The 25,997-nt window shown below is 39.8% G+C and overlaps 1 protein-coding gene across 2 annotated transcripts in view; it reads left to right on the top strand.

The window, feature by feature from the left end:
• FGD4 (FYVE, RhoGEF and PH domain containing 4) overlaps nt 1-25,997 on the top strand; it is a 263,964-nt gene that overhangs the window by 186,880 nt on the left and 51,087 nt on the right. For both annotated transcript variants that reach the window (XM_011979541.1, XM_011979542.1), the window contains exons 3-4: nt 3,258-3,441; nt 8,612-9,119. In XM_011979541.1, the coding sequence (XP_011834931.1) occupies nt 3,258-3,441; nt 8,612-9,119 (692 nt within the window). The remainder of the gene's footprint in view (nt 1-3,257; nt 3,442-8,611; nt 9,120-25,997) is intronic.

Below are 25,997 nucleotides of genomic sequence, written 5' to 3'. Positions count from 1 at the left end.
TGGGAAATCTTTTTAAAAGTGAATAATTGTCTATTTGATAAAATCGTAATTTCTTTACCCCTTGATTTTTATTTTCTTTTTTTGTTTTATAATATAGTGTTCATAATCTGGATTATGTTGCTATACAAAGGATTTACTGGTCCTTTCTAATTCGTGATCTTGTATATGGTTTTATGTCAGTTTACTTACCTTTTAGGTCTCCAGCTGGGCCTACGAATTAAACTGACATAACAACAGATTAGCGGAACAAAAACATACAAGAGATATAAAGGCCGTTGGCTGTAATTTGTTTGGTTGCCCAGAAGCTAAGAAAGGCGGCCATGAAGAGAAATTTAGTCTCAATAATTTGAAGTATCAATTCCTGGGTTGCTCCTGCCATCTGTTGTCATTTCCTCTGGGTACGGACTATTAGATTGAAACTCTCTGAGATCTTGGTTTTTAACTGAAATTGGATTTTTTTTGCTTCGTAAGTACATAGCATACAAGATTTCTTTTTCTTTTAGTCCTGCGTTAGATATTCCTCGGTTAACTCCATAACTTTGGGAGTTGAAAGAATCATTTTCATTCATCAGTTAGGTATTCTGAGCCAAAGTATCTGTTATTGTTACTACATTATAAATGATGAACAAGTGATAGAATTTTTTCTAAGACAGTGTGTCTAACTTTAGCCATTCATGTATCATCTTCAGATTTGTCATATCCATGTACCATTTGTTCTTTTTTATTTAAAATATGTATATTTACTGATTTACTATACATTTGCATTTTCTCCCTTGCTGAATTTAATACCTCCTCTGTGCTTCTAAAATACCCAGTGTTCACTTGTATCAACATTGTTAAAGTGCCTCTCCACTAGTATATGATCTCCATTTGCCAAACATAATGCAAATAGTCACTATAAATATAGCTGTGATCAAAAGTAATATATTCCTTACCTTCATCAACTGCCTTGTGGAAGAAAGAAAAAAACTTCAAACCTGTAATATATTTACTATTTCACTGCAGCTTTATTATTTAATCCTACTCAATACTGATTATTTAATAAGTATACCACAAATTGTGATAAGCAGTTTGGAGAAAGCACACAGTGCTTATGAAACAGTTTAAGAGATGGACATAACTTAGACTGGGAAAGTAGGTGGAGTCATCCCTGAGAAAGTGATGGGTATCATTGTGTTTTAGTTTTTCGCTCATCTGACGCATAATAAATAAGGCACGGTTTAGTGAGTAAACTCTAGGTAGATGAATGACGATTTCATAACGATTTTAGCACACAAAATTATATTCACTTCCTTCTTTTAGTATTCTAGTTCAGAATGTTGGATTATTCATAACCTTAAGAGGTTTGTATTTTTTGTTGCGGGGGGTGGGAGATTTTCCTGTTTTACTGCATTAGTTCATATTTACTACTCATAATGTTAAAAGGGTTTTTTGGTGGGAGATTTTCCTGTTTTGCTACATTAGTACATATTTATTCTACACAGAAGTTTTTCTGTAAAATTAACAAATATTACACTTATATAAGCCCGTTTGTTCTCAAATGATACTAAGTTAATCACTCCCCCACACATATGTTGGAAAATATCATTTTCACAAAAGAAGCATGCCATTTTTAAATTGAGATTTTCTTCTTGTTTATATTGAAAGAGAATTAAGTGAATTAATTGCTCCACTTGTAGTTCATTGTGACATTTTTTTCCTTCCCTATAATAAATTGATAACTGGCACTGAAATGATGAAATCTAGGCCAGTGAGCATGAGCCAACTGTCAGCTAACTGAGTTTATAAAAGAGATGAGATCACTAAAAACCAGGGGAACCAGCTGGGGGAAAATGGGGCATGTAATTAGGAGGCGACATGATTCCTCACCCTTTTTCCAGAAGGTAAGAAAAGGATTTAAGGAAGAGAAAAGATGATTCTATTTGATCTGTCAACACTGCTTATTTAAAAATACTACATGTTATAGTATTTTATCCTGCATGTTAATCTTAGAGAAAAGTAATACTGGTTTTCCAAAGTGAAGTAATTTCTCTACCAATTGGGTACTTATCATCTACAGTGTGTTAGGGAAACTTCTGTAGATTTTAGTATTTCATGAAATGATCTGTATTTATCCTATTAATTGATTGAAGGACTTGTGAAGAAAGTAGATGATTTGTGGTATATTGATGCAGGCCAACCGTCTTAAGCCGTTTAGTGTTGTTATATGTGAATACCTGAGGCTGGGTAATTTATAAAGAGGCTTATTTGGCTCACAGTTCTGCAGGCTGTACAGGAAGCATAGTGCCAGCATCTGCTTAACCTTTGGTGAGGGCCTCAGGCTGCTTCCACTCATGGCAGAAGATATAGGGTAGCTGGCATGTGTAAAGATCACATGGAGAGAGAGGAAGCAAGAGAGAGATGGGAGAGGTTTCAGGCTCTTTTTAGTAACCAGTCTTGGAGGAACTAATGGAGCAAGAACCTATTCACTATGGCAAGAATGGTACCAAGCCATATGTGAGGGATCTGCGCCCATGACTCAAACCCCTCCCATAGTTTCCACCTCCAACACTGGGGACCAGATTTCAACATGATGTTTGGAGGGGACAAATATACAAACCTGTAGCACCAACTCTGTTACCCCAGGCCACTTAACCTCTCTAAGCCTTCATAGACATAAGAGGAGAATAGTGGTACCTACCTGAGAAAACTATAAAGTATAATATTTCATCAAAGATCAAAGAGATAAAGTGCTTTTGTTAAATGGGAAGAAGATGCTATATTAATGCAACACTGTATTACTGTTGTTTGTTGTTGTTTTGTTGGCTTTTATGTTGTTTAACTTATTAGCTGTGGATTTGGGTATATCAACTATCACTCTATTAGAAAACCTGTTTTGTAGCAGACAATGTATCTCTAGGATTTAGTTTTAAATTTAGCACCACCTTTACCCTGTTGAGATGAATAACTGCTGTGTTATCTGCAGATCTTAGAATGCTTTAGCCTTATGTAGATTCCGAGGTGATTAATATTGCCATATTTAAGATACAATAAAATTAAAAGAGCCACTTAAGTTTGGAGTTGGGATTTCCACAAGGCACAAAGCAAATGTCCAAAATGAACAAAAGTCTTTTGGTTATGGTTTAGTTCAAAATTTGACTCCCGCCCCCTTTACAATAGTTTTATAATGCTGAATATTTTGCACCCAGGACACCAGAATTTTTATTGTTATTGAACGAAATATCAGTGAAATACTGAATTCTATTCTTTTTCTACAGTGCCTCCAAAGCCATTACACCTGCAGAATTCACCTTCGTCCAATATACACCAAACCCCCAGGCATAAAGCTTTACCTAGTGCAAAACCAAGGATGGAGGAAATTAAACCTGCCCCTGCTTCTTGTGTCTCAAAAGAAAAACCCAGTAAGGTATCAGATCTCATCAGTCGCTTTGAAGGAGGCAGGTAAGAGCTAATTTACAATGGGAGAAGGCAGGGGAAGAAGAAAGCTGATTTTCGAAAAAATGATAGCCATAGTCATAGATTTTCTAAATAAAAAGCATAGTATCTTATTCCATTAGGTTTGATAGGCCTTTAGAAAGGGTGAATTTTTAAAACAAATGACTTAGTCTTACCCTAATGTGAACTGTCATGTGCTATGTATTAGCTAGATGCAGCACTGTAGGCCACCAGCTTTTTCATGAAATTGTGTGCTTTGGTGTCTGTGTGGTTTCTCTTGTTTCCTCTGTATCTCTGTGTGTCATTCTCTACGTATTACTCCTTGTGGCTCATTCTGTGGGGCGCTGGATATCTGGGTTGGAAAGGCTGAGCGGGCCTCTGTCTCTTCGTTTCTCACTTTGTGTGTTTGTGAATGTGACCCCTGTGGGCTTGTCTCCTCCCTGGGGCTGTCTCTTCTTTCCATCCCATTTTCCATCCCATTTTATTTAATGTGGGTATTCTATACCCATTCAGTCCCTCTTTCCCCTCTCCATATACTCCATCATATGCTAGGTTTTGCAAAGAGATAATATTACCAATGGCAAAATGTATGCTAAATTTCAGTTTTGTATTTATTAAATATAATTTATATTCTTAATCCCAATGTTTGAAAGTAGGTGAAATATTATATTTCTCATTTAAAGATAAATGGAACCCACCTAAGTTGCTTTTCTCCTTATAAAAATCTCAATTGTTTATTTTTTCTTAGTCTTTTGATAAAAAGGAATTTTGTCACTGACTTAAATATAATTTTAAACAATGTTATGAGTAGGATTTTGGTCACCAAAATCTATGTATAACTAAATAGAATGTGTATAACTTCACTTTCATCCTTGAAACCAAATATTTTCATTCATTCCAGTGTAATATTTGGGACTTATTTCCCATTAGGGTGATTTTATTATTTATTTGTGGGATTTACTGTTATTTATGTAATGAAATCATAGCTTGGAAATAGTTTGAGTGTCGTCTGGGAATTGTGACCAAGCACAAAACCTGCAGTGTCCCTCGTTTTTAAAATGGGTCTAACAGATGTTGGTTCTGCCTATCAATTTCCTGTGACAACTCAGAACCCCCCTCTGTTTTACAAAGTTACAAGTTCTGGAGAAAATTAACTTAGAAGCCTGTCTTCAATTTTCATTCCTGATAAATTTTAGGAACTTTGGTCATAAATATTTGAACTTCAGCATCTCTTCCTCTGAAGTAGGATTTATAGGACCTTTGCTATCTTGAATTACAGTGATCTTTACTAGAATGGTTTAATTCCATTTAAAACATTTTTTTGCTGCTCAGGGTATAAGTTGACTTAATAACAACAGAGTGACCCCTCGTGTTTGCAAATTCCAGGGGCCATGCCCAGTGACTGCGTAATAGGAGGGCCTGGAGCCCTGATCCCTGTCATAAGGCATATCAGAGCCTGCATCCCTAGGTTTCAGGGATAACTCTCTGAAACCTGGAAAGGGTCAGTATTCCAAAGACTGCGTCCTCCATTTTGGTTAACCCACTCTGCATTGTTTTAGATTCTTCTACATGTGAAATGTTTGTACTTTTAATCATTCAAGCTTCACAAATTCAATCCTGTTTTGATGCAGAGGTTGAAGGTTTAATTCATCTAAGGAAAAATGTGCTATAATTTATGATTTTTTTTAAGCAAATTTATTCTGAGTGCAAATTGGGTATAGTGTATTTTGGCAGGTCTGGTGAAAAAATATTATTTGTGGTAGAGTCCACTGCCAATACAAAAAACAATGATATGTTCTCAGTGAGGTATTACCACTACACACTGGCCCCAAAAGTGTTTGAGTGGGTTAATACTGCATTGGATCTGTAGGACTTGAGTAGGAGATTTGTATTTACTGTTGAGTGGTGTCCTTGCCCTTGCAAGGGTTGTTTTCAGTTTTAACCTTTCTTATGAGAGCTTAGACTAGCTTTGTAAAATAGAGGGAGGCTCTGAGTTGTTACAGGAAATTGATAGGAAGAACCAACAACTGTTAAGAGTGGAGTCTGGTCAGAATGGTCATAGCATACTGTTGTTAAGACCTTACCCGGCTGGGTGCGGTGGCTCATGCCTATATTCCCAGCACTTTGGGAGGCCGCAGTGGTTGGATTATCCGAGCTCAGGAGTTCGAGATCAGCCTGGGTAACATGGCAAAACCCTATCTCTACAAAAAATACAAAAATTAGCCAGGCATGGTGGTGCACGCCTGTGGTCCCAGCTACTTGGGAGGCTGATGTGAAAGGATTGCTTGAGCCCAGGAGGTCAAGGCTGCAGTGAGCCGAGATTGTGCCACTGCACTCCAGCCTGGGCAATGGAGTGGGACCCTGCCTTAAAAAAAAAAAAAAAAAAAAAAAATCCCAAGTAACACTAGTTTGTTAAGATGAGAGATTTGGAGCAAGTAGATTTTCTTTAATTTTTACTGTGATTTCCTTCTTTCTTTCTCCTATTCCTCCTCCTTTCTCTCTTTCAGAGTAAGAGAAAATACTCTTTTTAACCTAGGAAAGACTTTAAGATTTTAGAAATAAGATTATGTTTCTACAGACCTGAACATTGGTGTTTTTTGTTTTTGTTTTTGTTTTTGTTTTTTTTGAGATGGAGTTTCACTCTTGTTGCCCAGGCTGGAGTGCAATCGTGCAATCTCAGCTCTACCTCCCAGGTTCAAGCAATTCTCCTGCCTCAGCCTCCCAAGTAGCTGGGATGACAGGCATGCACCACCACACCTGGCTAATTTTGTATTTTTAGTAGAGATGGGGTTTCTCCATGTTGAGGCTGGTCTTGAACTCCTGACCTCAGGTGATCCGCCCGCCTCATCCTCCCAAAGTACTGGGATTATAGGCGTGAGCCACCGCGCCTGGCCAGAACATTGGTTTTTCCCATGGACACTCCAGGGTCAACTGTTTTCCCCTTATGGTTTGGTATCCACAAAGCAGCAGGAATCTTCCAAGTACTGGTTCAACTACTGCTTTTACTAACTCCTTACCCACCTAATCCTTCCCAGTCTCCTTCTCTCCCTCCCCACTCATACCCTTGATGTCACTTACTGTGGGGCATTTGCAGCTCTCATTCAAAGCCATTCTTTAGACAAGACCTGAACGTGCTTAAATTTGTTTCAGAGGATCTGTTGAGGATCTTTTCACCAGGGAATCCAGAGACTGATGCAGGCAGGAGAAGGAGGACAGTTTGATTCAAATCTCTAAAGACTACTTGGGAAATTATACAGCCAAAGGTGTCCTCTTCGAGGGGACAAATCTCAATTGAAGAGTGTATAGCATTTATTTATATTGCCCACCTCCAACTTTTATGTATATGACATTTTCCCCTACTCAATTTATCCTTTCTTTCCTCTGGTGTTGGACTTTACCCTTTATCTTTTTTCCTCCTTCGTTACTTTCTTGCTGTCTACTTTTATTCCTTGTTTCATTCTCTAGTCCAGATCAGCCGTGACCGGGAAGGGTGAAGTGAGAGCAAAGGTGACACATCTCAGCATTGTCCTTGGAACTGGGCTGCTTGCTGTTTCCTTCCCCACCTCCCTTTATCCTGTTACCTGCACTGGGGAAGATAATCAACCCTAGACGTTCTTCCCACATTTTGCCTGCAGCCTATTCACCTGATGCTCATTCTGTCCTTCTGCTGCAGTACATCATAACTTGGGGTGAAGACCATATGATTTAGAGTTGGATTCATGGTTTGACTTCTGGCTTTTCTGCTCGTTACATTGTGACATTAGCCACCTTAATTTTCTAAGCCTAGATTTCTCTATGGGATCCCTGTCTTTGGAATTATTGTGAGGAGGAAACAAGGTAATTATTGTAAGGGGCTTCTTGTAGTTTGTGGTTCTTAGTAAGCACTTAATAAATGTTTCCGGCTGTTATTATTGTCACAATTATCATCATTATCATGGTTATTCAAAGCTCATCAAATATTTATTGAGTACTTCCCCTGTGTCAAGCACCATGCTAAGAGGTAAGAATAAAGCAGAGAGGAAATCTACACCCTCACCGAGTTTTAGTACCTTTATTTCTTCTCGTTTAGGTCACAGGAATCTTTCAAAGAGTATAGCCCAAAGTTTTTTGTTCCATTCCCCACTTCACTCCCAGAATCCTAGATTAAAATCTATAAAATATTTCCACAGGAATATTGTTATATATTGGGAGTAAGTTTCGTTCTCCTATTAGGACTACTATTATGTCAAGCAGTAATAAGGACTTTAAAAAAAATAAAATAAGATGTGGAGTTAGTGATGGAGAGTGCTGTTATGATAGATGAATCTAGGAAAACCTCTTTGGAGAGGTGATACCTGAGTAGAAACTCGAATGACGAGAAGAAATACCAGCGTTTTGGGGGAGATTGTCCTAAGCAGAGAACAGCAGCTGCAAAGACCCAAAGACACATATACTTGGTTATTAAGAATGCGGAGCAGCAAGGAGTATGGCAAGAACACAGTGAGTTAGGGAAGAATGGAATCTAATGAGGCCAGGCACTTTGGGAACTAGAGTATGTAGAATCTCATAGGCTGTCACTGGGACTTGAATTTTCCCTTGAGTGTGTGAAGAAGCCGTCAGAGTTTTGTGACTGACTTGTAGAGGTTCTAGTGGAGGGGATCAGAGTGGAAACAAAGAGACCAGGTAAAAAGCTATGACAGCATGAATAAAAAAGCTTTCAGAGTGTTCATTATGCCTTCCAAATAAAAGTAACTTTTTGGTTCACAATTTGTTCATGAATTAAGGACTGGCTACACCTATTTAAAAATGTTAAGAAACATCACTAAGTAAAAATGTCAGGAAGAGATGATATATACGTAAGTATTATATCTAAGTCTTTACTAACTAGTCACATTATTAAACACTGCAAGGATCAAGAAAAGTTAAGTTATAAATAAAATAAACAGCCCAAGGAAGTGTTCCAGTCCCCATAGGTAGACTCAGGGTCATCTTCTTTATTTAAATCTTTATTTAAATGTGGATAGCATCCCCAGAGACTTGGGGCTACACTGAGAATATTCAAATCCATGTTTCTAAAACCATCAGAGATAGAAAAAAAAATTAGCAAATATCCCTTTTCAACTGGAATAAACTTGTCTTAATTCTAGAACTTTTCCATGCCAATGTTTTCATGCTACCTTTGTGTTTTATCTTTTAGCTCATTATCAAATTATAGTGATTTGAAGAAAGATTCTGCTGTGAACCTCAATGCTTCTAGAACCCCAGGAAGGCATGGATTGACAACCACACCTCCACAAAAACTCCTCTCCCCGCAGTTGCCACAGAGGCAGGGAAATGAGACAGATAAGACTCAGGGTGCACAGACTTGTGTGGCCAATGGTGTAATGGCAGCACAAAACCAGATGGAATGTGAGGAGGAGAAAGCTGCCACTCTTAGCCCAGATACTTCTATTCAAGCTTCTGAACCCTTGCTTGATACGCACATAGTGAATGGAGAAAGAGATGAAACTGCCACAGCTCCTGCATCACCCACAGCAGATGACTGTGATGGAAATGCTTCTGACAGTAGCTACAGGACTCCAGGCATAGGCCCAGTGCTCCCCCTAGAAGAAAGAGGGGCAGAAACAGAAGCCAAGGTACAAAAGAGGCAAAATGGGGAAAGCCCTCTGGAACTGGAGCAGCTGGACCAGCACCATGAGATGAAGGTAGAGCATGAGACTAGCTCATAAGCAGGGAAAACCCTGCCTGTTCGATTGTTGTCTTAAAACTCTACTTTTTTTTTTTTTTTTTTTTGAGAGGGAGTCTTGCTCTGTTGCCCAGGCTGGAGTGCAGTGGCATGATCTCGGCTCACTGCAAGCTCCGCCTCCTGGGTTCACACCATTCTCCGGCCTCAGCCTCCCGAGTAGCTGGGACTACAGGCGCTCACCACCACACCCAGCTAATTTTTTGTATTTTTAGTAGAGACGGGGTTTCACTGTGTTAGCCAGGATGGTCTGGATCTCCTGACCTTGTGATCCGCCCACCTCGGCCTCCCAAAGTGCTGGGATTACAGGCTTAAAACTCTTTATTTATTGCACCCCTGAAATGTATGAATCAGGTCACCCACACTGGCAGTTAAATGATTTTCAAGCTCTGGTTGCTGATGAGTATTTCCCCTGTGCTCTAAGCAGATATTTCATTTTTTCTTTTTGTGTAGTTTCTGTTAATATCTCTTTTGTAATTTCAGGAGTCAGAACAGTGTGGAAACTTTAATGTCGGACATCCACAAACGTATTGTTTTTACATAGAAAGAAAATGTTCCTTGTTGTTCTAGATGTTGGTGCTGTATCCCTAATACTTATGTACCAAGCAAGAAGAAATTGTATAATCTTTGTTGTTCAGAAGTTTCTAATAGAATAAATAGTAGACCTGTAAGATGAACTTGCCACTAGTAAATGTTACTTTTAAGGACATGAATATGGCTCTAAATTATTCAACAGATTATAACTCTAGGCTTTTAATTTTTTTAAGTTTTCTAATTAATACCCAATTTTGTAATAAATGGTATAGTCTTTGAGTTACAAGGCCATTTAAAAATCATTTTAGAGCCAGGCATGGTGGCTGATTGCTGTAATCCCAGTACTTTGTGGGGCCAAGGCAGGAAGAGTTCCTCAGCCCAGTAATTCAAGACCAGTCTGGGCAACATGGCGAGAGCCCCTATCTACAAAAATTTTAAAACTTAGCAGAGCATGGTAGTTCACACCTGTGATCTCAGCTACTCGGGAGGCTGAGGTGGGATAATTGCTTGGGCCCAGGAGGTCAAGGCTGTAATGAGCCATGATTGTGCCACTGCACTCCAGCCAGGGTGACAGAGCGAGACCCTGTCTCAAAAACAACAAAAGAAAAAAAAAAATCTTAGTTTAGCAATTCATTTATAGAAGAAGAAATAGCCCCAGAAAGCTTATGATTTTTTTTTAAGGTCACACTGTTTTTTGAATAATAGCTCACAACCTCATGCTGTGACTCCGAGGCCAGTGTTGTGTCCCTGAAGCAACACATCACAAACTTAAATGGCTAAATGCAAGAAATGTCACTAAACGAAGCAGCTATGGGTAATAAGCTGGTGGGATTATTGAGAACTGGACATTTCTGTCCTTTCTAAAGAAGGAAGTGATTTGATGAACTGCCTGGATGGAGTTTCTGCCCATATGCACAATGTCAGCTAAGAAAATGCTGATTTGCTGGTGAAATATATACTGACTCTGAAGCAGAGAAAGTTTAAAGGAGGAAGTGGGTGGGAGAAAGTGAGTCATACTCAGTAACATCTGAAACAGTAAAGAAACAGGACATTGCAAAGTGAATCCCTATACCTCAATACAATGATAGATTTTAGTGTATTTGTTCATAAACCATGATGGAAGGAAGAGAAGGTTAGAACCCAGAAAATCTTTTACTACTGTTGGGATGATGCCACCAGCAAGTATATATGAAACAGTAAGAGCTGTTCTTACAAAGAAAAATATTTTAAATGGTGATGATGCCTATGGTTGTTGGATGGTACTTTTCCTTCCCTTCACATATTATTATGGATGCATTTTCATAGATGAACCTTACACTTCTTTGGGAGAGATTTTATAGAATTTTCCTACTGAACTAGTGAAACATAGAATAGTACTACTGGCCTTTCTCCTGAATGGGCCTTTACACAGTGGATGGCACATGCTGTATGTGGGAAGAAAAAGCAAAATTTCTCTGGCAAATACCACATCTCTCCTGTTAAAATGGAATGTTAGGATTTCGTATCTGTGCTGCAGCAGTGTGTTCACCTTTGCTGCGCTGATGTTTGTTATGTTGCCTTTCCTTGTTCCTAAATACAAACTTAAATCTTAGTATTGTTAAGATGGTAAATTTTATTAGGTGTGTTTTACCACAATTAAGAAAAAAATCTTAATAAAAATATCAGTAGTAATATAGTAGACCGAACGATTAGAACAAAGAAATCTCAATTCTACTTCTGGTTTGTCCATTAACTTGCAGTATGAGCTTGAACAAGTCAACAATTCTTTGTGTGTTTAGTGAAAGAATCTAACTGTATATAATCTTAAGGCCCTATCTTCATGTTGTAAAAGCCAACCCCCCCTTCTTAAAAAAAAAAGAAAAATCTTAAGGCCCATTTCAGTGATTATGTACTAATTCTATGCTGTGATATGTGGGTATATCCCCTTGCTAGCATAGCACACCAGATTAGCAGCTGCTGCTTAAGCTATCTAATGTGTTGAACTTCTAAGATACAATGGAATATTTTTAGTTTCAATATGCAGACAACTGAAAAACTTTAATCTTCCTGGAAGTGGATATAGATACTGACTTCAGAATAGTCTTAAATATGTTTCGTTTAAGCTAGTGTTAGATTTGATGGCATTTCCCAAATGCCCACAGGAGTGGGAAAATGAAGGGATAGGGAATGAAAGAAAGGAGAGCAGCCAGGTGCGGTGGCTCACACCTGTGTAATCCCAGCACTTTGGAAGGCCGAGGTGGGTGGATTGCTTGAGTCCAGGACTTGAAGACCAACCTGAGCAACGTGGCAAAACCTCATCTCTACTAAAAATACAAAAAAATTAGCTGGTGTGGTGTCATGCACCACCAGCTACTCGGGAGGCTGAGGTGGGAGGATTGCTTGAGCCTGGGAGGCAGCACCACAGCACTCCAGGCTAGGTGACAGAGTGAGATCCTGTCTCAAAAATTATATATGTGCGTGTGTGTGTATATATATATGTATATATGTGTATATATGTGTATATGTGTGTGTATGTATGTATATATACATATATCTTAAAGGCAGCTTTTCTTTATTCACTTAGAACTGAATGGTGAACTCAGAAAATCCTTTTTTGTGGCTACTCAGTTTACTATGTTCATAATATAAGAAAGAAAAATGTGAAAAAATTGAACTGTTCAATTAAAAAATTCAGTGTGCCAGGCTCCCTCTCCTTGGCACCAGAAACATAGAAATGGACTAAACAAATCCTATCAGCAAAGCCTCAGTCCGCTGAGGGGTGAGAGACCTACATAAATGGACATAATGTGGTACAGTAAGTGCTTTGGAAATACAGATGACTGGGCCAGGTGCAGTGGTTCACACTTGCTATCCCAGCACTTTGGGAGGCTATGGCAGAGGATCTCTCGAGCCCAGGAGTTCGAGACCAACCTGGGCAACGGGCAAAACCCCATCTCTACAAAAAATGTAAAAGTTTGCTGGGTGTGGTGGCACTTGCTTGTGGTCCCCGCTACTCAGGAGGCTAAGGTGGGAGGATTGTTTGAACCCAGAAGGTCGAGGCAGCAGTGAGCTATGATCCTGCTACTTCACTCTCACCTGGGCCACAGAGCTGAGACCTTGTCTCAAAAAAAAAAAAGAAAGGAAGAAAGAAAAAAAGAAGGAAATGCAGATGAAGAAGCAGTTGTGCCCCAGGAGTGATAGTTGAGGGCCAGGCTGCTGAGAAGCAGTTGAAGTAGCCTTGAAGCAAGGATGGGAGATTGCTGGGTGAGATCAAAGATGTGGTGGGATGGGGATGAGTGAAAGTGTGAGCAATGAGTAGAGGCAAGATTGTAGATGCTGCATTTGGGGGAATATTTCTGACTGCATAATCAGAGGTCAGAATGGCTAGAGAAATTCATGTAGAGGTACAAGGCTAGATTTAAAAGAGTAAGCTAAGAACATACTGCGATGGCCTTTTGAATGCCTGTTAAGAATGTACATATTTTTTTCCTGAAAACATTAGAGACTTTTTTTAAATGTTTGAAAGTTTAAAAAGTTTAAAAATCTTAAATGGTTTTTAAAACCTTTTAAGTTGCTAAAAGTTTACAATTTTCATTGAAAAAGAGGAAAATTGGCAAAGCACAGAAAATACACACAAAAACCACACCCGTAATTCTACCAGTGAGAATTGCCTAGATATTTGATATTCTAGCTTGTTTTTCTGAGCTGTTTGAAAAAACATACTTGATCGCATAATGTATGGTCACTCTATATCCTGTTTTGTTGGGTTATACATAGGTATTTCCCTCATATTAATTCAGACTTTCCATAAGCCTAATATTATCTGGCCTCAGAAACAATTGAAGCATGGAAGTGACATGATGACACATGTGTGGGTTTTTGAAAAATGAGTCAGATGAAAGGGAAAACAGATGGAGCAGGACACGTGGTTAGGAAGCAACTGCACTAGTCCAGGTGTGAGATGAAGGGGTCCTGGATGAGGCAGAGGGTGAGAGACAAGGAAGATTCTGAGGACCTTGTGGGTAGATGTGGGGGTTAAGTCAGGTTTAACTCCTAGGCTGGATGAATTGGCAGATGGTGTGCCATTGAATGAGCTACAAGAGAATGGAAGGCAGAACCTATTTTATGGGCAAAAAAAATAAATTACATTTTAACATACTGAATTGAGGGGCTTCTTGGAAGTCCGGGTGTAGATGTCTCACAGAAATGGAATATTCTGGGCCTGGTGCAGTGGCTCATGCCTGTAATCCCAGCACTTTAGGAGGCCAAGGTGGTGGGATCACCTGAGGTCAGGAGTTCAAGATCAGCCTGGCCAATATGGTGAAACCCCATCTCTACTAAAAATACAAAAATTAGCTGGGTGTGGTGGCACGCACGTGTAGTCCCAACTACTCAGGAGGCTGAGGCAGACGAATTGCTTAAATTCTGGAGGTGGAGGTTGCAGTGAGCCTAGGTCACGCCGTTACACTCCAGCCTGGATGACAGAGTGAGACTGTTTCAAAAAAAAAAAAAAAAGGAATATTCTGGAAGCATTACGATTTACGGGTTAAGCATGAAGGCTTTGGAATAAAAAGACCTGAGTTCGAATCCCAGCCCCATCACTTACTAGCTAGGTGACCACTGACACATCACATTTTTTATAATTAAAAAATTTTAATGGCTATTTTATTTTATTTTATTTATTTATTTTGAGATAGGGTCTCAGTCTGTTGCCCAGGCTGCCAGGCTGGAGTGCAGTAGTGCTATCTCGGCTCACTGCAACCTCCACCTCCTAGGTTCAAGCAATTCTCCTGCCTCAGCCTCCCGAGTACCTGGGACTACAGGCATGCGCCACCACGCCTGGCTAATTTTTGTATTTTTTGTAGAGACGGGTTTTCACCATGTTGCCCAGGCTGGTCTTGAATTCCTGAGCTCGAGTGATCCACCCGCCTTAGCCTCCCAAAGTGCTGACAGGTGTGAGCCACCGTGTCTGGCCAGACATACCACTTTAACAAACTCACCAGGCCATGGCTTCCTGACATGTTGAAATCATCGAGATGACAGGAAGGAAAGTAATGGTGTGGGTTTGAGAAAAGGAAGTAGAGTTGCTAATTAGGTGAGTTTTGTACTCTTACACTAAGTTTATGGTTCCTGCAAAACATCCATTTGGAGATATTAATTAAGCAAGTGGAACTATGGATCCAGAGCCCAGGAAAGGGTAAGAATGTAAGAGGATGTGCATGAGGGTGTGATTAACGTTGGCAAAGCAGAATGTGTAGGAACAGGAAATGGGCCAGGAGTTGAGCCGTGAAGCACAAACAATAGAAAAGGATGTTTAATAAATTGTCTAAGAGGAAAAAGAAGAGAGAACAGTGTTTTGGAACCACAGGGATGGAGGGGAATGGGGTGGGGGTGCAGGCATATTGGTAAGCTTTAAGGAAAAAAATATGGTCAGCATTTAGAATAGGAACTAGGAATTAATTTGGAGACCTAGGCCTTTAGTAGGACTTGATAGCTAACTAGCTGTATACCAGTATATAACATGGTGAACTTGGGTAATTGAAAAAAGTTGAGCAAATGTATATTGCACATAGGCTATGGACAAGGCACTGCAGTAAATCCAAAGAAGAAACTTATAGTTGAGATGGAGAGTTAAGACAACAAATGACCATTACTCAAGATATCCTGAGATAAAGACAAAAGGCCTCACTCATAAAGCTAAGTTTACATCATGGCTATTAGTGTGAATTCGCTGTTGTTAGCAGAAACAGAGAAGTCATGGAGAATCTAGGATGGACTGAGGGACCACAGCACCAAGGTAGCTGGCAGGCTTTGTGATTGAAGTGTCTATTTGGGCAGTGCCCTGTCAAGACCAGTAGGAAGTCCTCCGGGTGCAAGACTTGGAGCTTGGAAAAGGTGGCTATTGTGGCGACTGTGACCATGATTCTGAGAGCCTCGGGCAAAGACTGTAGGGCCAGTCAGAAGTCTTCCCAGCATTGCTGAGTGGCCTGGAATTCAAGAAAGAGAAAAAGCAGACTTGGAGTGAGAATTAGCCAGGATCAGCAAGTCAGCAGTGCCAAGAGAACAAAGGATGGGGTTTAACAGAATGTTGAGTTGAACCAGGAGAATTGGGAAAGATCAGGTGCTTGGAGGTCACAGCGTGTAGAAAGACCCAGTTTAGCGTGAGTGTGAGAGAAATGGAAAGCTAAAATCTTGCTTTATATGGGTTTAAAAACAAATTAAAAAGCCAGATACCGTAACCTAGTGGTCAGGAGCACAGGCTCAAGAGCCAGGTCCTCTAGATTTGAATCCCACTCAACCAGTTACTAGCTCTGTGACCTTGAGCAGATTACTTCAACCTCCCTGTGCCTCAGTTTCCTCATCTGTAAAATGGAGATAGCATATCTACCTTGTAACATTATGAGGTATAGATCATGTACTAGTTGTAAAATGCTTTAGAACAGTGCCTTGGCACATAAAAGCTGTGTGTTTATTAATTAAACATCCTGTTTCCTCACTTGTGAATCAAGATCAATAGACTGAAGACCTGAGATGTCATTTAATAGATCCAAATTTCAACACATTCTGCCAGGTTAATATGAGCCCTCTCTTTCAGTTCTCCCACTGTGGGATACACAGAGATCAGTTTGCATACCACCTCTTTTTTAACCTAGGGTTCCTGTATTTTGTTTCTCCCGCTTGAGGACCGTTGGTTGTTACCACATGATGTACTCTCATTAGTGTGTACAAAGTTCTAACTTAAGGGAATTAACGTAAAGCATTTATAAATGACTGAGATACTTTGATGACTGAGTCTTTAGATAGGTTAATTCATTTATTTAATGTGTATACATAAACTCAGTTTTTTTTTTTTGGTGCCTGTTCTTTAATTTCTATAAAACTCAAAGGACTCTTTAGTGTAACTTATATTACGTGGATTATAAGAAGACCAAAGTTGTTCTCTCTTCACCACCACTTACTTCCTGTCTGATCTTGTGCAAGTAACCAAACTTTTCTTCTTTGTGCAACCTCTATTTCCCCCTCCTCCCCGACATGTCACGAAAGAATGTAATTGAAACCTTCAGATTAAAAGCTCTCACGTTTTTTTCTTTTTTTTTTTTTGACATGGAGTCTCGCTCTGTCACCCAGGCTGGAGTGCAGTGGTGCGATCTTAGCTCACTGCAAGTTCCGACTCCTGGGTTCACGCCATTCTCCTGCCTCAGCCTCCTGAGTAGCTGGGACTACAGGCGCCCGCCACCACGCCCTGCTAATTTTTTGTATTTTTAGTAGAGATGGGGTTTCACCGTGTTAGCCAAGATGGTCTTGATCTCCTGACCTCGTAATCCGCCCATCTCAGCCTCCCAAAGTCCTGGGATTACAGACCTGAGCCACCGCACCCGGCCTAAAAGCTCTCACTTTTAACGCCTTGAACCCAGGAGGCAGAGGTTGCAGTGAGCTGAGATCGTGCCATTAACTCTCACTCATCTGTTCGCCCGTCTGGTTTCAAGTTTTGAATTGGATAGTGTGGAAGACCTAAGTTTGGGAACATATTGGTGGTGGGTCACAAGGAGGCCTGGACTTACCTCCCAAAGCTTCTTGCAGGATCATGCTGAGCTGACAGCCTGTTGATGCTTATGACACTATATTATAAAGCAAAGAATGCCGGGCACAGTGGCTCATGCCTGAAATCCCAGCACTTTGGGAGGCCGAGGCGGGTGGATCACCTGAGATCAGGAGTTTTAGACCAGCCTGGCCAACATGGTGAAACCCCGTCTCTACTAAAAATAACAAAAGTTAGCCAGGCATGGTGGCAGGCACCTATAATCCCAGCTACTTGCGAGGGCCGAGGCAGGAGAATCACTTGAACCCGAGAGGCCGAGGTTGCAGTGACCCGAGATCGCGCCTTCGCACTCCAGCCTAAGGGACAAGAGCGAGACTTCGTCTCAAAAAAACAAAAAAAGCAAGGAATAACATATGCATATCATAAGTGAGTGTTCTCTCTCTGTCTCTTTTTAATAATGTGAGTCTGGTGATAAATTCCTTACTATTAACAAATCTTTCTTGAGACCTCATGACCCTTTTGATGGCATTTATGACATGATCTTATTTGAACATGAAACCTGTGTTTTATTCCTCTACCTTCTGGTTTTCTTGTTCCCTAAATCCAGAGGGATTTCTCCTCGTGCAAAAGGCTGTAGCAGAGCAAGAACTTGGTTTTCACAGACCTGGGTTTGAATCCTGGCTCAGTCACTTACTAGCTGTGTGACTTTGGGCAAGTTACTTAACCTCGTGATGACACAGCTTCCTAATCTATAAAATGAGAGTGATAATACTCCTGCTTCACAGGTGGATTGGGATTGTATGAGATAACTCATGTGCAGCACATAGAATAGTGCTTGTAGTAAGTACTCATTAAATGGTGGTGTCAGCATCTCTCACTTGTAATAGCTTCCTTGATTTCCCAGCTCCTTACTTTCATGATAAAGAATCTGCAGAATTTTGGAATATCACAGAATGAAGATGTCTAATACAAGTAATAGGTTAGACCAATTATGTGACATTCAAATGTACTTGTGACCTAATTTTAATTTAACAGCCTGCAGCCCCATTGAAGACTTCAGTGTGTGGCAAGACATATAAAATGACATATCAAAGTGTTGATGCATCTGATAAATTGTGGTACAAAATCAAATATTCATTCCCTAAGTTGGCTCAACTTCTTTACCAGAGAATGGGTTTTAGGGACCACAGAGACATATGTACCTATACAAAGGGTACACCCTCTTTTTCCATAGAAGAATATAATTAACTGACAGCAGATTTGAGTAGAAACTTGCCATGATTAATAATTGTTCATTCATGTCCTATAAAAACCTGATAATTTACTTGTTTTGACTATAACCTCTAATAAATAGGAAAAGCTGCAAAGCCTTTTAGTAGCTTTTAGTATATGTTTTTAGGGAACTTCTTCCTACCTAAAATGAAATCACATATGAGAACATGTGCTGAAGAGTCATAAAAAATAATATTGTCTGATTCATTTTTAAATAATTGAAGATTTTGCCTTTGAAGCATTTCTCAGGAAACTATAATTGTTTTTAGCATTTACAACATTCTTCCCAGAAGATCTGCTCCCCGACTTGGTAGTTTCGAGGCATGTAGCAGGGTGGATGGCACCAAGATTTTGAAGAATGAATCACTGGTGCCACCTAAAAGCTCTCACTTTTAACGCCTTGAACCCAGGAGGCAGAGGTTGCAGTGAGCTGAGATCGTGCCATTAACTCTCACTCATCTGTTCGCCCGTCTGGTTTCAAGTTTTGAATTGGATAGTGTGGAAGACCTAAGTTTGGGAACATATTGGTGGTGGGTCACAAGGAGGCCTGGACTTACCTCCCAAAGCTTCTTGCAGGATCATGCTGAGCTGACAGCCTGTTGATGCTTATGACACTATATTATAAAGCAAAGAATGCCGGGCACAGTGGCTCATGCCTGAAATCCCAGCACTTTGGGAGGCCGAGGCGGGTGGATCACCTGAGATCAGGAGTTTTAGACCAGCCTGGCCAACATGGTGAAACCCCGTCTCTACTAAAAATAACAAAAGTTAGCCAGGCATGGTGGCAGGCACCTATAATCCCAGCTACTTGCGAGGGCCGAGGCAGGAGAATCACTTGAACCCGAGAGGCCGAGGTTGCAGTGACCCGAGATCGCGCCTTCGCACTCCAGCCTAAGGGACAAGAGCGAGACTTCGTCTCAAAAAAACAAAAAAAGCAAGGAATAACATATGCATATCATAAGTGAGTGTTCTCTCTCTGTCTCTTTTTAATAATGTGAGTCTGGTGATAAATTCCTTACTATTAACAAATCTTTCTTGAGACCTCATGACCCTTTTGATGGCATTTATGACATGATCTTATTTGAACATGAAACCTGTGTTTTATTCCTCTACCTTCTGGTTTTCTTGTTCCCTAAATCCAGAGGGATTTCTCCTCGTGCAAAAGGCTGTAGCAGAGCAAGAACTTGGTTTTCACAGACCTGGGTTTGAATCCTGGCTCAGTCACTTACTAGCTGTGTGACTTTGGGCAAGTTACTTAACCTCGTGATGACACAGCTTCCTAATCTATAAAATGAGAGTGATAATACTCCTGCTTCACAGGTGGATTGGGATTGTATGAGATAACTCATGTGCAGCACATAGAATAGTGCTTGTAGTAAGTACTCATTAAATGGTGGTGTCAGCATCTCTCACTTGTAATAGCTTCCTTGATTTCCCAGCTCCTTACTTTCATGATAAAGAATCTGCAGAATTTTGGAATATCACAGAATGAAGATGTCTAATACAAGTAATAGGTTAGACCAATTATGTGACATTCAAATGTACTTGTGACCTAATTTTAATTTAACAGCCTGCAGCCCCATTGAAGACTTCAGTGTGTGGCAAGACATATAAAATGACATATCAAAGTGTTGATGCATCTGATAAATTGTGGTACAAAATCAAATATTCATTCCCTAAGTTGACTCAACTTCTTTACCAGAGAATGGGTTTTAGGGACCACAGAGACATATGTACCTATACAAAGGGTACACCCTCTTTTTCCATAGAAGAATATAATTAACTGACAGCAGATTTGAGTAGAAACTTGCCATGATTAATAATTGTTCATTCATGTCCTATAAAAACCTGATAATTTACTTGTTTTGACTATAACCTCTAATAAATAGGAAAAGCTGCAAAGCCTTTTAGTAGCTTTTAGTATATGTTTTTAGGGAACTTCTTCCTACCTAAAATGAAATCACATATGAGAACATGTGCTGAAGAGTCATAAAAAATAATATTGTCTGATTCATTTTTAAATAATTGAAGATTTTGCCTTTGAAGCATTTCTCAGGAAACTATAATTGTTTTTAGCATTTACAACATTCTTCCCAGAAGATCTGCTCCCCGACTTGGTAGTTTCGAGGCATGTAGCAGGGTGGATGGCACCAAGATTTTGAAGAATGAATCACTGGTGCCACCCAAGTGTTTCTGCCTATACGGTTGATGAACTCTGTGAGCTGCAGTGCAGGCCCTTTGTTCTGCCTCCAGCCATATGGGAGAGTCATGCCAAAAGGTCTGAAAAGAGCTGCAGGATCTGGTAACATCTGCAAATGAGGAGGCAGGACTGACACTGCAGTACATTCATGAAGTAGTGGGCTACAGTGACTAACAACCAGGCTGAACCTAAGCCCAGAGGGAAAGGAGCAGATCTCTCCTAAAGGGTACTGGAGGTGTGAAGGCAGACAGTAACAGCCTAGGAAGTGCGTTACACAGAAAGAGGAAAGTTAATTGCATACTCTATTATTGTTAAGAGGAGTGTGACTTTTGGTGCTGATAGCTTAGATATCCTCTCGTGTATTTTTATTTTGAGGCAATACTCTGGGAATCACCTTTCAATTTATGAGTATAGTATTGTGTGTGTATTTGTAAGTTAAAAATTAATCTATTTATTTATTTATTTATTTATTTTTCATTTTTTGAGACAGAGTCTCGCTCTGTCGCCCAGGCTGGGGTGCAATGGCGTGATCTCGGCTCACTGCAGCCTCCGCTTCCTGGGTTCAAGCGATTCTCCTGCCTGAGCCTCCTGAGTTGCTGGGACTACAGGTGTGCACCACCATTCCCAGCTAATTTTTGTATTTTTAGTAGAGATGGGATTTTAAAAGCATCTTACTTTTGATATCCCTATTTAAAATAAAGGGATATCAAAAGTAAGATGCTTTTAAAATCCCGTTTTTGAAAAACTATAAATTATACTTTAATTATAAATTATGTTGAAAAGTCAAGCTTTTTTCCTTAGACTTCAATAGAAGAAAATGGGATTATATATTAAATTAATAGTGCATGACTATTACTGTTTCCCAAAGGATTGCAAGAATAAATGGCTTCATGGTAAAGTGCTAAGCACGAGTAGTGGTTATATAACTTTGAGGTGCCCGATGTTGAGAAACAGTGTTTACCTATTTAGCTTTCCTAGTTAACAAAAATCCGGCTACAGCCCCAATGTACCAGCAATTTTAAAACTACTTTATTATTTATATGTAATTCTAACATAGTAATAAAGCCCCATGCATGCAAATACATCATCTATTTCTACTTAAATGTACTTATAGATGAGTTTCCTTAAATAAGTTTTTCAAGTTGGAGGCCACCATATTATTACTTCAAAATGACTGTATTTTGTATACCTAATAATTACTAAAATGCTGAAAAGTCTCTTTTTAATAGAATTTATATTGGAAAAAAAGAATGTATAAATTAAAGTATATAGTAGTATCACTTTTCATTTTCAGGTGGATTTTGTAAGCAGATAGTTGGTGATTTGTGAGTCTGCCTGTTTACAGGCACATATCACAGTCTTGGGTTTTGTTGAAAGAAAGATGATAGTGAGAGCCAAGGTATATCATGAATAGTAACTTAAAATCGTGTACTTGCCTATATGATAGTTACTTTCTAACTCTGACCTTGGGTAAGTAACCTGGCCTCTTTGAGCCTCTGGATTTTGTTTGTTGTATGTGTGCTATCTGTAAAATAAAAATAATAATGGTATTTATTGTTGTAAGGATTAATCAGTTTATATAAAATAATTATAACGGACTCTGGCATACAGTAATCAGTGAATAAGTGTTAGCTTTTATTATTATGGTGATATTATTGCTGCTTTGGTTGACCTAAAGCAAGGCACAATTAGTCTGTGATTTACTCATCTCCATCTCAAAATCCATAGTAACTTTTCTGCAAACCTATATGTAAGTGAGTGATTAAACCGTATGTTATCAGCAAACTTGCTTTTTGCTTATCTTTGTGTTGGCTTTGTCAGGGTTAAGGACCTAACATGTAGAAGACCATCTGTGTGGAGAGAGCATAGCTTTCGCTAATAACTGCTGGCATCCCCCTTGGATTTTGCAAAATCTGGCCAGGATATCCACAATTGCCAAGTTCAGCTAAAGCATGCTTTGCAGTCAGCAGATTGTTCTGATAAGCTTCCTATTTAAGATCCTGTAGGATTGTGGAAGACCTCAGGGGTGACTTCATTGCATAGCAGTAATGCATAGTAAGATCTGTTAGTTAACATATTCCCTGATTCATGAAAGATGTATTATTTTATCATGGCACAAGTTCTGCCAGGTTGCTGTCTTTAAAGATATTGTCATAATTAGAATCAGAACATAGGGTATGAGTGAGTCAAAATGATACATCACCACTATCAGAATAAAACCAGGGGCTTGAAAAGAACAAACTACTGCTACTAATAACAACATGCATGTATTTCAAATGAATTTTGCTGAATGACAGAAGCAAGACTAAGAAGGCACATGCATTTACATGACATAGGAAAGGAAAGATCAGTAGGTACCAGGATCTGGTGATAGGAGGATAGAGGGGGTTGATTGCAAAGGGGCACAAGAATAGTTGAGGCATGAGGGAAATATTCCATATCTTGGTTATGGTAGCGGTTGTATCAGAGGTTCTCAGCCTGTGGGTCACAGACTGGTACTGGCTGGTCTGTGGCGTATTAGGGATGGGGCCGCACAGCAGGAGGTGAGTAGTGGGACAGGCAAGCAAGCAAGTGAAGCTTCATCTGTATTTCCAGGCTTGCTCCCCATCACTCACATTACCATCTGAGCTCCACCTCCTGTCAGATCAGCAGCAGCATTAGATTCTCATAGGAATTTGAACCCTGTTGTGAACTGCGCATGTGAGGGATCTAGGTTACCCACTCCTTATGAGAATCTAACGACTGACGATCTGTCACTGTCTCCCATCACTCCCAGATGGGACTGCCTAGTTGCAGGAAAACAAGCTCAGGTCTCCCACTGATTCAACATTATGGTGAGTTGTATAATTACTTCCTTATATATTACAATGTAATAATAATAGAAATAAAGTGCGCAATAAATGTAATGTGCTTGAATCATCCTGAAACCTCTCCCCACTCCAACCCAGTCAATGGAAAAATTGTCTTCCACAAAACCGGTCCCTGGTGCCAAAAAGGTTGGGGAAGTCTGCATTACATTATCACATGCATTTGCCAAAACTCCTGGAACTATGCACCAAAAAGGGCGAATTTTACTGTTTATAAATTATGCCTCAACCATTCTTGCTTAGAAAAGCAAAACAGGCCAGGCACAGTGGCTCATGCCTGTAATCCCAGCACTTTGGGAGGCCAAAGCAGGCAGAACACGAGGTCAGGAGTTCGAGACCAGCCTGGCCAGCATGATGAAACCCCGTCTCTACTAAAAATACAAAAAATTAGCTGGGCATGGTGGCATGCACCTGTAGTTTCAGCTACTTGGGAGGCTGAGGCAGGAGAATTACTTAAACCCAGCAGGTGGAGGTTGCAGTGAGCCGAGATCACACCACTGCACTCCAGCCTCGGTGACAGAGTAAGACTCTGTCTCAAAAAAAAAAACACAGCAAAATAAAACAAAGGGCTTACAACATTGATACAGGGGAGTATTTCCTGTGAATATGAAGGACAGCATATTCCTGTATCTTCCTCTGAAATGTTGATAGGTATCTTACGTATTTACTATGCATTTATGTTTACTTATTACAGTTTGGAAAGTCACATTTTTATCCCACAATGTATTTAAGTTTTATCTCTTTCTCCTTATAAGCAGTAATTGCTTAAAAATTACTTAGGTTTTTAAATTTCATGAGTATCCTGCATATGTTTCATATATCAATGAGGATACTTCTGGCCACAAGTAACACTTAGCCTGGCCTAAACAATAATGAAGTGTGTTGGTTTCATTCTTGTGGTTATGGACTGGTTACTCATAGCACTTAAGCCTCCACATACTCTCATTTTCTGGGAACCCCAAAAAGAGACATCTTCCCATTGACTCTGCCTTAAGAATAGGAAGCTACCTATTGCCAAAGCCTTCAGTGTATATTTCCTCATATCTTATCTCCGGAACCAATCACTATGTACTTGGATTCTTACGCTATTCAGGGCTCCACCTTTTGATCTGGAAATAAGGTCTGTTTCCCTAGAGGAACTGACTGTATAGTAGTAATATATACACTAACCCAACCTGGATACTATTAAGAAATGAGGGGTGGGAAATATGCCAAGCTGGCAACCAACAGTGCCAATACTTTATCCCGAATTGTATTAAGTTAAACCAAAACTTTGACTAATTGTGCAACTAGATGACTACATAGTTCTTATATCTGTGTTTCTGAGACCACAGATTATTTAAACAGTATTATATTGCTTTACCTGAGGACTTCACCTAAAAATACCTCATTTCAATGCCACTGTAAGAAGCAACACATTAACTTTATATATTAGAATGGATCTTGTATGTAAAGTGTAAAGCATGAAGTAGATCTCATGAGGTGAACACAGTGAAGTATTCATAGAACTTAGTAGCATTTATACACAGTTTAAAATGTAGTATTTATACATAAGTTAGACACTGGCTTAAAATATACTTTGGTCTACTTTGCTTCTAGAGTTTTACCTATACTTTATAATCTCCTACAGAGAAAGGGAGGGTATTTCAGCAAAGTAGTAGATAGAAAGTTTTCAGTACAAAGATTTGCATATGAAACACAAAATGCCTTCTAATAGGACCAAGCCCAAGGGCTTTGAATAGTTGAAGAAGGCTCCATGGACAAGAATTGGAAATGCAACCATCAAAAGAAAAGTGTCTTAGACGCCTAGAGAGCTACAATAGCAAGAGCATATGCCAGGCAGAGGATGGAAAGAGGAAAGGTTTCGAGATGGTCAGGAACACATTTGGATGGTAATCAAACATGCATTTGAGTGATGTGTTTGGAGGGAATGGTGCCTGTGATGATAGAATGAGAAGGAAGTTTGAGGAAGTGAGTAGAGATCTGAATAACCCTGAATGTACACAGTATGGATTTTATCCTGTCAGTGAGGAGAAGACGAACGAAGGCTTTTCTTTCTGTGAAAGTAGAATTGTGTGTGCAATGCAAAGTGTTTTGTTTTGTTTTTTAAGTTTAGAATTTTCTTTTCCCTTTAAGATAAATAACCCTAGAAAGTACTTGGAAGGAGCCAGGTGCGGTGGCTCATGCCTGTAATCCCAGCACTTTGGGAGGCTGAGGGGGGCAGATCACCTGAGGTCAGGAGTTCGAGATCAGGCTGACCAACATGGAGAAACCCTGTCTCTACTTAAAATACGAAATTAGCTGGGCGTAGTGGCTCATGCGTGTAATCCCAGCTACTTAGGAGGCTGAGGCAGGAGAATCACTTGAACCCAGGAGACGGGGGTTGCAGTGAGCCAAGATCACGCCATTATGCTCTAGCTTGGGCAACAAGAGGAAAATTCTGTCTCA

Source organism: Mandrillus leucophaeus, unplaced genomic scaffold (genome assembly GCF_000951045.1).
Source record: "Mandrillus leucophaeus isolate KB7577 unplaced genomic scaffold, Mleu.le_1.0 Scaffold203, whole genome shotgun sequence".
NCBI classification, from domain to species: Eukaryota; Metazoa; Chordata; class Mammalia; order Primates; family Cercopithecidae; genus Mandrillus; species Mandrillus leucophaeus.
This window is presented reverse-complemented; position numbering and strand designations above follow the sequence as displayed.